Source organism: Ctenopharyngodon idella, chromosome 11 (genome assembly GCF_019924925.1).
Source record: "Ctenopharyngodon idella isolate HZGC_01 chromosome 11, HZGC01, whole genome shotgun sequence".
NCBI lineage: Eukaryota > Metazoa > Chordata > Actinopteri > Cypriniformes > Xenocyprididae > Ctenopharyngodon > Ctenopharyngodon idella.
The window spans coordinates 3,386,248-3,400,512 of NC_067230.1; the positions used below are offsets into that span (position 1 = coordinate 3,386,248).

General features: G+C 35.2%; 1 protein-coding gene across 1 annotated transcript; it reads left to right on the top strand.

The window, feature by feature from the left end:
• Positions 1-545: 545 nt before the first annotated feature.
• faim2b (Fas apoptotic inhibitory molecule 2b) lies at positions 546-10,643 on the top strand. Its single transcript, XM_051913520.1, has 12 exons — positions 546-756; positions 2,388-2,451; positions 2,543-2,619; positions 2,708-2,772; positions 4,902-4,955; positions 5,056-5,106; positions 5,204-5,243; positions 5,784-5,821; positions 5,932-6,019; positions 6,186-6,281; positions 9,479-9,532; positions 9,670-10,643. Exons 1-12 carry the CDS (start codon positions 742-744, stop codon positions 9,817-9,819), a joined length of 792 nt encoding a protein of 263 aa, XP_051769480.1. The 5' UTR covers positions 546-741; the 3' UTR covers positions 9,820-10,643.
• Positions 10,644-14,265: the final 3,622 nt, after the last annotated feature.

A 14,265-nucleotide genomic window follows, 5' to 3' on the forward strand; every position in this document is an offset into this window, starting at 1 on the left:
GTTATAATGCTAAAGCTCTGTCAGTGTGTACACTGAAAAAAAAAAGTTCTTCCTCTGTGTTTTTGTCTTGTTTTCCAGTAAAAATATCTCAACATCCTAAAAAATCAAGATTTACTTGATCAAAATGGCTTAAGATAATAAGTCTTGTTTTCTGAAAGACTGATCAAAATGAAGTGAGTTTATGTAATATCTATCAGTGGGGTCAGAAAAACAAGACTTTTTTTTGCAGTTTATTTGTGTGGTTATTGTTACAGTTATTTTTATGTTATTGTACATTATATGAAACTCTAGCAGGACTTACTTTACTTATATGCATGTGTTCATTACAAACCCCACACATTTCCAACATTTTAAAATGTCATATTCATATGTTCATATGTAGAATCGTCTTTCCCCTTTCGGGTTTGTCCTCCATACATAATAAGCTACATAACTCTAAATATAGCACAGCTGTTCTCTGAGAAAGAGGTTGGATCACAGATCAAGGAAAAGCCCAAGATCAGTGTTATGAATGTGGTAACTTCCCGCTCGCTCCCATCAATACATCCAGTACTGAGACGCTGCTAGAATGAAGGGAGGGACTAACGGGAGCGTAAGACGGATTAGCCTGAATAGACACTATAAATCTCCACCGCAGAGACACACATGAACCACAGACAGCTGACCGACAGAAACCTGCTCCGCTCTCTCTGACTGAGAGAACACACATCACAACACTGCAGTGACAACTGATCACAGAAAATGACACAGAAAAAGGTAAGGTATCGTTTGATCAATTACTCCAGAATAGAATAGAATACAATACAATACAATACAACAGAACACTCTAAAAAATGGTGGGTCATTTCAACCAATGTTTGGGTCAAATACTGACAAACCCAACCGTTGGATTTAAAAATTGAATTTAAAAATTTAAACCAGCGGTTGAGTTTGTCCATATTTGACCAAAATATGGGTTGAAACAACCTGGCTTTTTTTTTTTTTTACAGTGAATAGAATAGAATAGAATAGAATAGAATAGAATAGAGCAACAGAATAGAATAGAATAGAATAGAATAGAACAGAACAGAATAAAACAGAAGAATAGAATAGAACAGAACAGAATAAAACAAGAATAGAATAGAATAGAGTAGAATAGAATAGAGTAGAATAGAACGAAACAATGGAATAGTATAGAATCGAACAGAACAGAAGAAAACAGAAGAATAGAATATAATAGAACAGAACAGAACACTCTAAAAAATGCTGGGTTGTTTCAACCCATGTTTGGGTCAAATATGGACAAACCCAACCGTTGAATTTAAAAAGAATTTAAAAAATTTAAACCAACAGTTGAGCTTGTCCATATTTGACCAAAACATGGGTTGAAACAACCCAGCATTTTTAGAACAATAGAATAGAATAGAATAGAATAGAATAGAATAGAATAGAATAGAATAGAAGTGTGTAGTCCCTCAGAAGACATGGCATGCTTTACTGGCATATTTCCATAAGGAGATTATTCTTACTATTTATAGATCAAGCTTCTGACTTTACATAAACATAAAATTATTGACAGTTTTATTCTACTAAAACATATTAAAAATTAAACTGACTATATTACATCTTGCATTCATACACACAATCTAAATGATCTTTTGGCTGGGTTTGTCCATATTTGACCAAAACATGGGTTGAAACAACCCAGCATATTTTTATTTATTTATTTATTTATTTATTTATTTTTTTGACAGAATAGAATAGAATAGAATAGAATAGAATAGAAATCAGGAGACTTTCTGTAAAACCTGTAAGTTGTAAAAGTGAAGGTGAATTAATCTACAAGATATGATATCAATATAATATAATAAAATAATAATAATATATAATAAAGTAATATATAAATAATGGTTTCAAATGTAATTGACTGAATGGGGTTAAAACTGAACACATGAACTAGAGCTCGTTTCAGAAGTGTGTAGTTCCTCAGAAGACACGGCATGCTTTACTAGCATATTTCCATAAGGAGATTATTCTGACTATTTATAGATCAAGCTTCTGTCTTTACAGAGACATACAATTATTGACAGTTTTATTCTACTAAAACATATTAAAAATTAAACGGACTATATTACATCTTGCATTCATACACACAATCTAAATGATCATGTCCTTTATTTCATGGTTTATTTTGCACAGGTCTGTTAATCTCTAAACTGGATTGGATCGTATCTATGAGTTTATAAACAACAATCAAAGATTAGTGTTTACTCAGAGTATTTTATAGCCATTCTCAAAGTGAGTTAAATGAATATGATCGATGATTAATATTTGGCAGTGTTAATAGCGTGTTATTGGCCTCTATCTTACATGGCTTAAATATTTACCAACTATGTTTGTTGTCACAGGTTGCCCCGACGGTCCAAACCGTTGAAGGAAACATGCCTCCAAGCTACGACGAGGCCAATGCAGGTAGCTTTGACTAACATTCTGCCTTCTGTCAAATATATTTTTTCTGCTCTTGTTTGTTTATTTATTCATTTATTTATTTATCCTTTTGCAGGATGCCCTGGTTACTACTATGGTGAAGGAGCTTTTTCCTGGGATGATACGTTCATTAGACGAATTTTTATACGAAAGGTAGCAATTTAAATATTTAACTTAAATATAAATAGAGGACTATCAAATCCAAATGCTTGTAATAAAAATGTCTCTTCATTCCCTGCAGGTTTATTCCATTCTGATGCTGCAGCTCTTTTCAACAGTCGCAGTCATCGCCCTCTTCACATTCCAGTGAGTTACTGATTCTACTGATCAATGGTAGTCACATTACTGAATCAGTTACACTAGCGTTCAAAAGTTTGGGAACAGTAAGATTTATTATTGTTTCTGTAATGAAATTAATACTTTTATTCAGCAACGCATTAAATTGATCAAAAGTGACATTAAAGACATTCATAATGTTACAAAAGATTTCTATTCATCAAACTGAATTTTGTTTCTCACAGTTTCCACAAAAATATTATGCAGCACAACTGATTTCAACATTGATAAACCTTACAAAAAATAAGTATGCTTCAAGTTAATTTTATTAAGTATACTCAAGTAAAGTTCAAGTATATTTTAAGTATATACTTTATGTAGTAAGTATATCAATGTACTAGTATTATACATGTAAGTGTTTCCAATACTACTAGTTTACAACTACGTTTTTCGTTTGTACTGCAACTATACTACAAGTGAACTTGGTATACTGATAGTTTACTAGTTTAATACTTGTAGCACATTTTTAGTTTATGAAAGTACACTTTGAAGTATACTCTTAGTAAACTACTAGTTTAGTGGTTTTATACTGCAAGTACTTTTTAAGTTTTTTAAGTGAAATTTAAGTTCACTGTAAGTGAACAGCATACGTATAGCTTACTATTTAAATATTATTTTTGCTCTTTAAGTATACTACTACGTTTCTATTCAGGTATTCATTTCTATACTTGAAATATATACCTTTAACTGTAATTTAACTTTTTCCCAGCCAGCGTTTTTTTTTTTTTTTTTTTTTAAGTTGCCAGCCAGCAGCAGCAATTTCATGGCCCCCATATATTTTGATTTATAAAACAGTTAGTTCCTGTCCTTGATTGTGATTGGTCAATAGCTGTGTTTTATTCACGATAAAACACGGCTATGACCGCTTCACCCAACGGTTCTGTGTATCACTACACAACATCCTTAGCAACCACTCTTAGCAACGTAAACTGTATGTTCTCAATTGATATTGTTCATTGAAGCTTACTGTATTATGTAGAAGAGTATTATGAGAAAGAGATCGATTGAACGAACCTGCATTCAGATTTAGCATTTTCATCAGTCCTATGTTCATATTAAAAAATCTGTTTAAATGTCCGCTGCAATATCTTGTCCTTTTAGCAGTTAAGGGGTTTTCCAGTGACTGACAGTGCTAGTCAAAGCATTTGTCAGTTGCGTCTTGTTCCGTGTTCACAATAATTCAGTCTTTTCAATATAAAAGTCTTCGCCACTGAGTGACTCACTCATAAAGACAATCTTTGCCGTCATCTAATGTCGTAATAATGTAACTTCTGTTGCTGTTCATAGTCAGGGACTATTTTTTCCGGTGGAAGGAAGGCTTTTAGTGAAAGTTTACTTCATGAAAGTTGCATTGATACACATATTTTTTGGCTTTAATATTTGTATTGTGTGGTAACCGTTTTAGAAAAGCAATAAGGTACTCGAGGCTGGTGCTGTATCGTGAATATCTCTGCTTCGTGTTGTTCCTAACAACACCCTTCAGCCGTGACTTATTCACGATACAGCACAGCCTCTCGTACCTAAGTGATTACATATGAATATCTGAACGTAATATATCAAAAGAAAAAAACAGAGCTGCTGCAATTTGAACAAAAAGCTGAGAATACCTTGTTTTTACCATGCATACAGTAACGTTAAGCAGTTTTGATTTATATTCTGTTTAATGTTTGATGATCGCGTTATTTTACATGAGCGTCAGCAATGCTTGTCACATGTTTCTGCTTCTTCTTCGCCTGTGTTTTGATCCAGAGATGCTTTACTCTTCAGAAGATGTGTAACAGCGCCCCCTATTTAATAGGCTACTCAATCAAAAGAGTAAACAACTACAAGCCAAGTATACTTAGAATACTTAATTATACTTTTTAAGTATATCTCTATCAAAAGACTGTGTACAAGTATAGGCCAAATATACTAATATTTCACAATATCACTGTGTTTACTGTTTTGACTTGGTGAGCAAACTTCTTGACTCAAAAACAATAAAAAATCTTACTGGCCCCAAATTTCTGAACAGTGTATGTTATCAGTTATGTGTGAGCGTATTATATTTAGTATTGACCTTTTGACACTCCTAACCACTTTCCCTCTGCTATACTCAGTGCTCCAGTGAGGATGTACATTCAAACACATCCTATTTTATACTCCATATCCAAGTAAGTAACATCAATAATTAAAATATTGCCATAAATGCTTTAAAATGTTCCTTATTTAGGCATTTGATCTTTAACCTTAAGCTATGTTTGTGTTTTGCAGTCTTCTGTTTCTGATCACATATATCTCATTGGCTTGCTGTGGTGATTTGAGGTCAGTTACTAAAACTTGATCAGTTGCAGTTGTGGCTATTCACTCTTCGCTATATGAGAAATAAGAAGGAAAACACATTTTCATTTCTCTATTACAGGAGGCAGTTTCCATGGAATCTTATTCTACTTTCAATCTTTGTGAGTATCAGTTTAAAGATACATTACAATTTTTTCATCATTAAATACTTGCATGCTAAAATAAAACAGTCCCTCAACCCAAGTTCACTCTTTAAAATAAAGCTTCTTTATTGGCATCGATGGTTTCATGAAGAACCTTTAACATCCATGGAACCTTTCAAATGTACAGAAAGATTCTTTAGATTATTCAAATGTTCTTCATACTCAAAAAAAAAAGAAAAAAAAAAAGGTTATTTTAAGAGCTGATCACTGGAAGGTTCTTGAGGAACCAAAAATGGTTCTTCTTTGGCATGACTGCAAAAATGTCCTTCTGGAAACTTTATTTTTAAGAGTGTAGAGTACAGTTTTGCCTTTTGTCTTAATAATCAATATCTACAGTAGCTCTAAAATTATTTTAGCCATTCGTAAAATTACAATATATATATATATATATATATATATATATATATATTTTTTTTTTTTTTTTTTTTTTTTTAAATGTTCTTTGATTATTTTCTTCCCTTTTTTTTGCATGCTTTTGTGAACATTGTGCACACAAAGACTCTGAGCATGGCTTGCATGTTGGGTTTTATCTCCAGGTAATGACATATCTGTTACGTGTTTGCATGCTCAAACTTGCTTTTCCAAATTCCACAAGATATGTTTAATATCTACTGACCATAATGGTCCTTTTTCCTACTTCCGACAGTTTCTACAACACCAAGTCTGTGTTGCTGTGCATCGGCATCACTGCCACAGTGTGCCTGTGCGTCACCATCTTCAGCTTTCAGAGCAAGGTGAGCAACCGATGAAAGAATTATTCCAATGATTAATATTACTAAATTGACCTTCTTAGTGAACATTGGTGAGCAATATGGCCTTAAAGTACAATAAGTACAATCATTTATACATGCAAAATACAATAATATTACAATTCTAAAGTATTATTTTTTGTCTCTATAGATTGACATCACCTCATACCAAGGTCTTCTCTTCATTCTGTGTATGGTCATGTTTTTCTGTGCTATTGTCATGGGATTGGTGGTTCCCTTTGGCTATGTAAGTATCAAAAAAATCAAAGTAAACTATAGCAGCACCTGTAAACCTCACTGAGCTTTTCACTCAATCAAATAGACAGATCAGGACCAGTGTTGGGGAAGTTACTTTTAAATGTAATGCGTTACAATATTGCATTACTCCCTAAAAAAGTAACTAATTATATAACTTAGTTACTTTATATGAAAATTAATGTATTACATTACTTTTGCATTACTTTTTCTCTGATGACTGAGGCTTGCTCTCGTCCAGGCCTTGCTGGTGTTTTTGTACAGAAAATTTTTTGTTTTTTTCGTTGCATTCAACAACACACACCTTCATTTTCTGACCCCTAGAGTGATGTATACCATAAAAAAGATCTCATAACATTATGGTTTATATTACGTACTGTACAACTCTTGTTATTGAAAGTTAAAAGTAATGTTCTTGTTACTTTTGTACTTTTTGTCTGTTCCCACCAGTGTTATGGGAAGTTACTTTTAAAAGTAATGCATTACAATATTGTGTAACTCCCTAAAAAAGTAACTAATTGCACTACTATTTACTTTTTATGAAAAGTAATTCGTTATATTACTTTTTCTCCCCTGGGCTGGGCTTGCATATTTGGTTTTTAACAAAACCAACAACAACAACAACAACAAAAGTATATATAAAATATAAAGGCCCTTTCACACCAAGGGCCAGATTTACTAACAGTTTCCGCCAGCGCAAAACTCTCTTTTGGCGTTAAAAAGCTACTGTCCGGATTTACTAAAGACATGCAGTGAAAAATCAGCGCTAAAAAGGCGTGGACTGAGTTGTTTTTGTGGCTGATCTTATTGCATATGCATTTGTAGGAGTTTCCCTTTCAGACGCAAAATTTATGGGAGGAGAGTATTTAAATGAATCATGCAACACGATTTACTAATGTTTGAGCTAGTCAATTTACTGGTATTTGCGGAATTATTTAACACCCAAAAAAAACAATGTCTTAAACCATTTTGCAACATGGCTGCAATTGTTGCTGCTAGGAGGAGACACCGCAGAGAGGATTGCACTGTGCACCGCATTTGTGGAATTGCACTCTCACGCTAATTTGCCCCGTTTAGTAAATCTGGCCCCAAAAGTGAAATGAATAATCCTCAGGCTGAAGCAAATGCAACTTTATGTCTGTACAGTAGAGGGCGCAGCTCAAACAAACCTTTCAGCTGTGCTGCCATTCTGGATCAAAGAAGAATAGGATGTAGGAGAAGAAAGTTCAACACAAATAAAAACAAAAACAAAATGAAACACAAATATGATGTTCAACTAAAGTAATTTTTTTGTTATTAGTATAGCTGAATTGGATCATTGAAGGTCAGCAGCAAAGACATTGCTTAATAAAGTGAGATTAAATACATAAAGGCATTCACAGACAGGGCTTAGATTAAGCCAGGATTAGGCCTTAGCTCAATTAGGATATAGGTATTAAGTAGCTTTTATAAACTTTTTTAAACCTTAGAAAAAAAACATTACTAGTCTGCATCTTGAGACAAAACAATGGCACTGACATATTTTAAGATGTCACTTTAAGTTGCTTTCAGTTAAAACAGCTCAAACATGCATTTTAGTCTGTGAAAGCGGGGGAAAGTACATTTGTGTTATTGAACATATTTAATTATAGGAGGTTTTCGTAATATTCTGAGTTTGCATTTTACTGTTTTTATTCATTTTGAGGAACACTGAACCTGTTTTTGTGCCAGTGAGATGAGTAAATGTTCACATTTAGTCTAGTCTGCTCTCGAAATTATCATAAATACTAGTTTCCTAGTTAAAAATTGCACATGAACGCCCTCCCATTTCGAAACTTGAATGCGATGAGCTCGTAATCACGACTTCAGAAGTGGGAATTATCAAATTTCTGATAGCACGTGAACAGCATAGTACAGCATCACTCACGATTTCTCTCAACATGACGGCAGGAGAGCTGTCAGTCAATACATGGGAAAACTGTAACTTGCATTACTTGTTTGAAAAAGTAAAGGCCCGTTCACACCAAGAACGATAACTATAAAGATGACTATATTTGTGTCCACACCAATGAATGATAATAATCTGTTTATTCTAAGCTCAAGCTCACGCTCTGTGTACAACATATTTTTGCTGTTCTTGTTGCATTTACACGGCTTTAACCAGCAGATTTCCTCAGCATGCTATGTTTCGAGTGTAATCGATATAATACTAACAGTGAATTTATTGATCTAATCTAACAGTGAATTTAGCTGACAAAGTCAATATAGTGGATAAAAAAAAAACAACGCCTAGTCTCTTTTGCTGCAACTTCAAAGGAAGCAAGACAATTTTTATGAAACTAGCGCTGGATACCTGAAGTAATTTTTATGTTTCACTGTTTGCTAGCCTGAGATAATGATCTCATCATTAAGACTTCAATTATTCCAAGGGTATGGCCAATTGTTTTCAATATATCTATTTTCTTTAAAGTATTCTTGAACAAGGGGTTTGACTTGTCAAACAGTGGTGGATTTTTCTGGACCTCGGCTATTAACTTCTCCACAATGTCGTCAGCCATTTTAAATACGAGAGCCCTTAAATTAGAATGGATTCTGATTGGCTGTCAGTGTTCTATATCGTTATCGTTATAGCAGTGGTGTGGACTCTGCTATTCTTTTAGAACGATTTTTAAAACTATATCTTTATCGTTATCTTTATAGTTATCATTCTTGGTGTGAACGGGCCTTAACTCAGATATTTTGTTGTAAATTTAAAAGTAATAAGTTACTTTACTAGTTTACTTGAAAAAAGTAATCTGATTACGTAACTCAAGTTACTTGTAATGCGTTACCCCCAACACTGGTTCGCACACACGAGTGCACATGTCTAAGTGACTATATTATGTAGAAGAGAGAGAATTTTCATTAAGTAATTTAAAAAATGTTTAAGCAAATTAATTAAACTGAAAAGTAATACTTTTTTTAAAATGTAACTGAAATATTAATGTGATTATTTATAAAGTAATACGTTACTTCACTCATTACATTAAAAAAGTCTGATCATCTGATTACATCTGATTACGTAATGCACGTTACTTGCAATGCGTTACAACATTGTTCAGAACTGTATTTTTAGATTTCGGCTAGTAATACCAGTCCCAATCTGTACAAAACCATTAACAGTCCTAACATAGATTCTAGTCACTTTCTAACTGCTTTCTCTTTTAAAAGGTCCCCTGGTTACATGCGGTCTATGCCAGCGTTGGAGCTGTTGTATTTACCATGGTAAGAAGGATTAGTCAAGAAAGGATTATGGTTTTAAATGATGAGAATTTATTATGCGATTAAGGTTATATAATGTCGACTGACCTGAGTCTCTTTTCTTTTCTTTTCTTTTTTCTTTTCTTTTCTTTTCTTTTCAGTTTCTAGCCTTTGATACGCAGCTGCTGATGGGGAACAAGCAATATACTCTGAGTCCTGAAGAATATATCTTTGCAACTCTTAGTCTCTACCTGGATGTTGTGTACTTGTTTACGTTCCTGCTGCAGTTGTTTGGTGATGGTCGAGAATGAGTCACGGTTGTGTAGTAATATTCTCCGTCCAAACTGTTCTGCAACCTCAATGTATGTGGCCTTTTATGTATTGGTAGGTTTAAGGAAAATCAACGCTGTAAAAATGTTTTCTTAGGTAATTGCTTATGGCAAATGATGTTACTCCTGTGTGTTAATATCAGTTTTCACTCAGCTAGTTGGTTCAGAGTTCAAATGTTGAGTTTATATTAAGCTCTATTATTTTTATACCAATAATCTATTTAATCAGTTTTTGTATAAATCTTATGCGGTTGTTGCGTCAAAAAAACAGTTAAAATGACTATAATTTGAAACCCTGTCATATAAACATTTATCACAATCTGTCATTGTGTATTGCATATCTGTCATTTTTCATAATGCATTGTATTTCTGTAACTTTCACATATAGGTTATTCTGTATTTCTGTATATTCAGATATCTATTCAATGTACTACAGCACTTCTGCTTACATATAAACCTAGTCTGTCTTCATTAGGCACTTTATAGTTTTTGTCGTCTATAAAAAGTTTGTGAAAATTTGTAACTGATAGATAGATACTAAATGGTGGCATTAGTAATGCATGAAATATGATTTATTTTTGAGCTAATCCCAACTTTCTTGATTACAGTTTTTAAAGTATATTACTTAAAAATAAAAGAAAAGGAAACCTCTACTCTACAAGAGTAAAATGGCAAGTTACCTTGTTAGGTTGCTAATGGGTATGAGAAAGCTAGAAATAATAGAGAAAAGAAGATTGAGCATAATGAAGAATGTCAGTACACATGTTTAATAGCAATGAATTCACAGACTGATGATAATGCTAAAGAAAAATAAATAAATGGACATTAACTGAACACACCAAGAATGGCAGAGGTGTTGTGTTTGTGTTTTGGAATGCACTGAATGCGCATGAACACACCAGTTTATGTTTCTCATAATCTTTAAGTGTATTTGATACAAAGTTTATGGCTTAATACTTTACATTTTATGTCTGTGTGTATATATATATATATATAATATATGTATATATACATATACATATACAGCCCTTTTGCTGCCAAAACAGCCCTGACCCGTCGAGGCATGGACTCCACTAGACCCCTGAAGGTGTGCTGTGGTATCTGGCACCAAGATGTGAGCAGCAGATCCTTTAAGTCCTGTAAGTTGCGAGGTGGAGCCTCCATGGATCGGACTTGTTTGTTCAGCACATCCCACAGATGCTCGATTGGATTGAGATCTGGGGAATTTGGAGGCCAAGTCAACACCTCAAACTCACTGTTGTGCTCCTCAAACTATTCCTGAACCATTTTTGCTTTGTGGCAGGGCGCATTATCCTGCTGAAAGAGGCCACAGCCACCAGGGAATATACCGTTTCCATGAAAGGTTGTACATGGTCTGCAACAATGCTTAGGTAGGTGGTACGTGTCAAAGTAACATCCGCATGCAGGGCAGGACCCAAAGTTTCCCAGCAGAAGCATCCCAGAGAGCATATATCCCTACTTCAAGAACCAACTGTAGTTGGGGAGGGAGGCAAAAGAATTAGAGGGACGCTTCCAGACTGCCCACCATAATTCCGTTTACCCTGCCTCCACCCTAAGGGGCTACCTGAGATTCTTAGAGAGCAACCTACAAATGCCACCCATCCAAGGGGGAGCATACATTCCTATCATTATTCAGGAAAGGGAGGCAAACAAGAGAAGGACATATTGCAGTTTGCACAATAACTCTCATCAACCGTGCTCTAAACCCCATGGGAGCTTAGACCCTACTTAAAGACCCCATTGCACTGGGGGACAGCAGCTCAACTCCCAAGACCTGCAATAGCTAACACTCCATCTTTTTTTCTTTCTTTTAGCACCAAGCTATAGTATGACACAGATAACAAGAAGGGACTCCCCTACAGGGAAGGATCTACCTCTACTTTTCTGCAATCTCAAACACGGGTCATACTAAAGAGGCCTATAAAAGTACCCATGTTAAAGGGTAAAGGGGAACGTTTATCTCTACGTCAAGACTCAACAGTAGTTGGGGAGGGAGGCAAATGAAATAGAAGGATGCTTGCAGACTGCCCACCACAATTTTGTTTACCTTGCATCAACCCTAAGGGGGTACCAGCCAAGCAACCCATCCACAGTGGAGCATACAATTCTACTTTAGACCCTAACATCGGGGAGAATATAGCTGTACCCTGGTAAAAGCATGCCAAGAAAGAGATGCCAAAGGCAGTCTACCTCTGCCCACAGCCACTGACCAATGCCACACTCATCTTGGGGGGCAGGTGAAGGGGACAGGATGTCTTCAGACACATCCCAACCTACAACCTAATCTGAAAGTATCTTTGACAAAAACGCGCCGGCATGCATAAGTAATCCAGCACAGAGCTGCTCAGAGCGCATATGAGAGCGGTTTCCGTTTCCTGTTTTACTTTCAACCAAAAACCTGCTCCATTCCTCTGCCAATTTGGCAATGGTTACTTTCAATTCTCCCTCAGGAGAATAAATGGCCATAAATGACAATGTAGTAGAGCATGCACAATTAATCCTTAAAAGATCGCAATCTCGATTCAAACACACACGCAATCTTAAAGTGGCCCTATTATGCTATTTTAAAAGTTCTTTATTTTGTTTTGGAGGACTCCTATAACAGGTTTACATGCATCAAAGGTCAAAAAACGTTTTAATTTTCTCATAATATACATTGCACATCACCACATTTTTTAATGATTCTTAAACGACTCGTCCGATGCTTCACTCTCTCTAAACCCTTCCTTTCCACAAGCCTGGTCTGCAATGATTGGCCAGACGGCCCAGTCTGTTGTGATTGGTCAACCACTTACACCGCATGCTGAAACAAACACCCATTTACCATAACTGTTTCAGCTCTGGAGGCTTCCAGAGGCTCAGTGATTGTACACACTGTAAATACAGTAATGATGGCGTTGATTTTACCATGTCAATCCAAGCACGAGTCTGACGATGAAACACTGGAAAAACTAGTTATTCATCCTAAGCCTCCATCGCAAGAACGACTTGAGCAGGACATTTCTCAGTGATACACTACTCCATTTGACGTTCATCATGAGATGTTGCAACTGTAATTCCTCTACATCTGCATTAACAAGTGTATGTCCATCAACAAACCGATGTGTACATTTCCAATTCATTGCGGTGCACATTATCTGTATCATCATTAACTGTATCAATAATAGTGCTAACGTTAGCCGAGTACTAACGTGAATGACTGATGTCACATTAGTTTGTAAAACAAATTTTGCTCCATCCTTTATCATTACTCAGAGTAGTAAGAACAATAGACAATCTGCATTAATGGACAGTTTTAGGTAATAGTGAGCCACAGGTGATTTGCAGAAGTATTTCAATAAGACAGTTAGCTGGTTAGCTGGAGATGTAGTACAATATAAAACTATGTATTTTGAACACCCAGTAGAAAATATATACAACAATTAATCATACTTACTGTGAGGAGCAAGTCCAAATAAAGTGGCTATTGTCCCATCTTTAATGGCGTTTTGCGAATCCTATTTAGACCTCATAGATATTTGAGAAGCAATTGTGAAAAAGTTATTCTGTTGTTGTATCGCTGTGGTAATTTTAACCACTGACTCTTCACATCCTTATCCTTTGGAAGTGTTTACAAAGAGAATTTGCTTTTGCTGAGCAGAAAACAGCATCTTCTCGACATGTATACAACACGAACCAGCTACAGCATTTGAGGGCGGGTCAAAATAGACATTGTTCGCGGGCAGCCAATGAAGATCATAGACGGCATTAGGCAAATTTGTTACCCAGTGACGTGTGGCCATCACGGAAGTGGGATTCGAATGCCTAACGATTAGTTTAGGCTGTTCAGAGTTGATTCTTTGATTTGAGAGACAATAACTTTATTTATCGTGCACTTTCGGCTTCACAACTTTGCAGATCGTTTACATTCATAGACAGCTACATTACACATTGCAAGAAAGGTAATATTCGAAAAAGCATAATAGTTAATCAGTTTTCGTATAAATGTTATGCAGTCTGCCTGCCAATGATTATTGGTGTTCATTTACAAGTGATTCAGATGCCAGTCACGCTGATGGCGTTTCCCTAGTCAACTCCATGACGCAGCGTTGAAGTTCCACTTCGAAAGGGAACTATTTTGATTTAATCAGGTAGAAATAGGTCTTTATGCTATATGGAAGCCTGTTTATAAAAAACAGTAATTGCGACTTCTTTTCTCACAATTGCGAGTTTATATCTCAGAATTCTGACTTTATAACTCAGATAAAAAGTCAGAATTCTGAGATAAAAAGTTGCAATTACTGTTTTTATTTTTTTATTTAGTGGTGGAAACGGGCTTCCATATTATGCTAACAATTGCAGGTTATGAACAGTATATGAATAGTAAGGATTTGCATCCAAGACAAAATTATTTGAACATTATGGTCA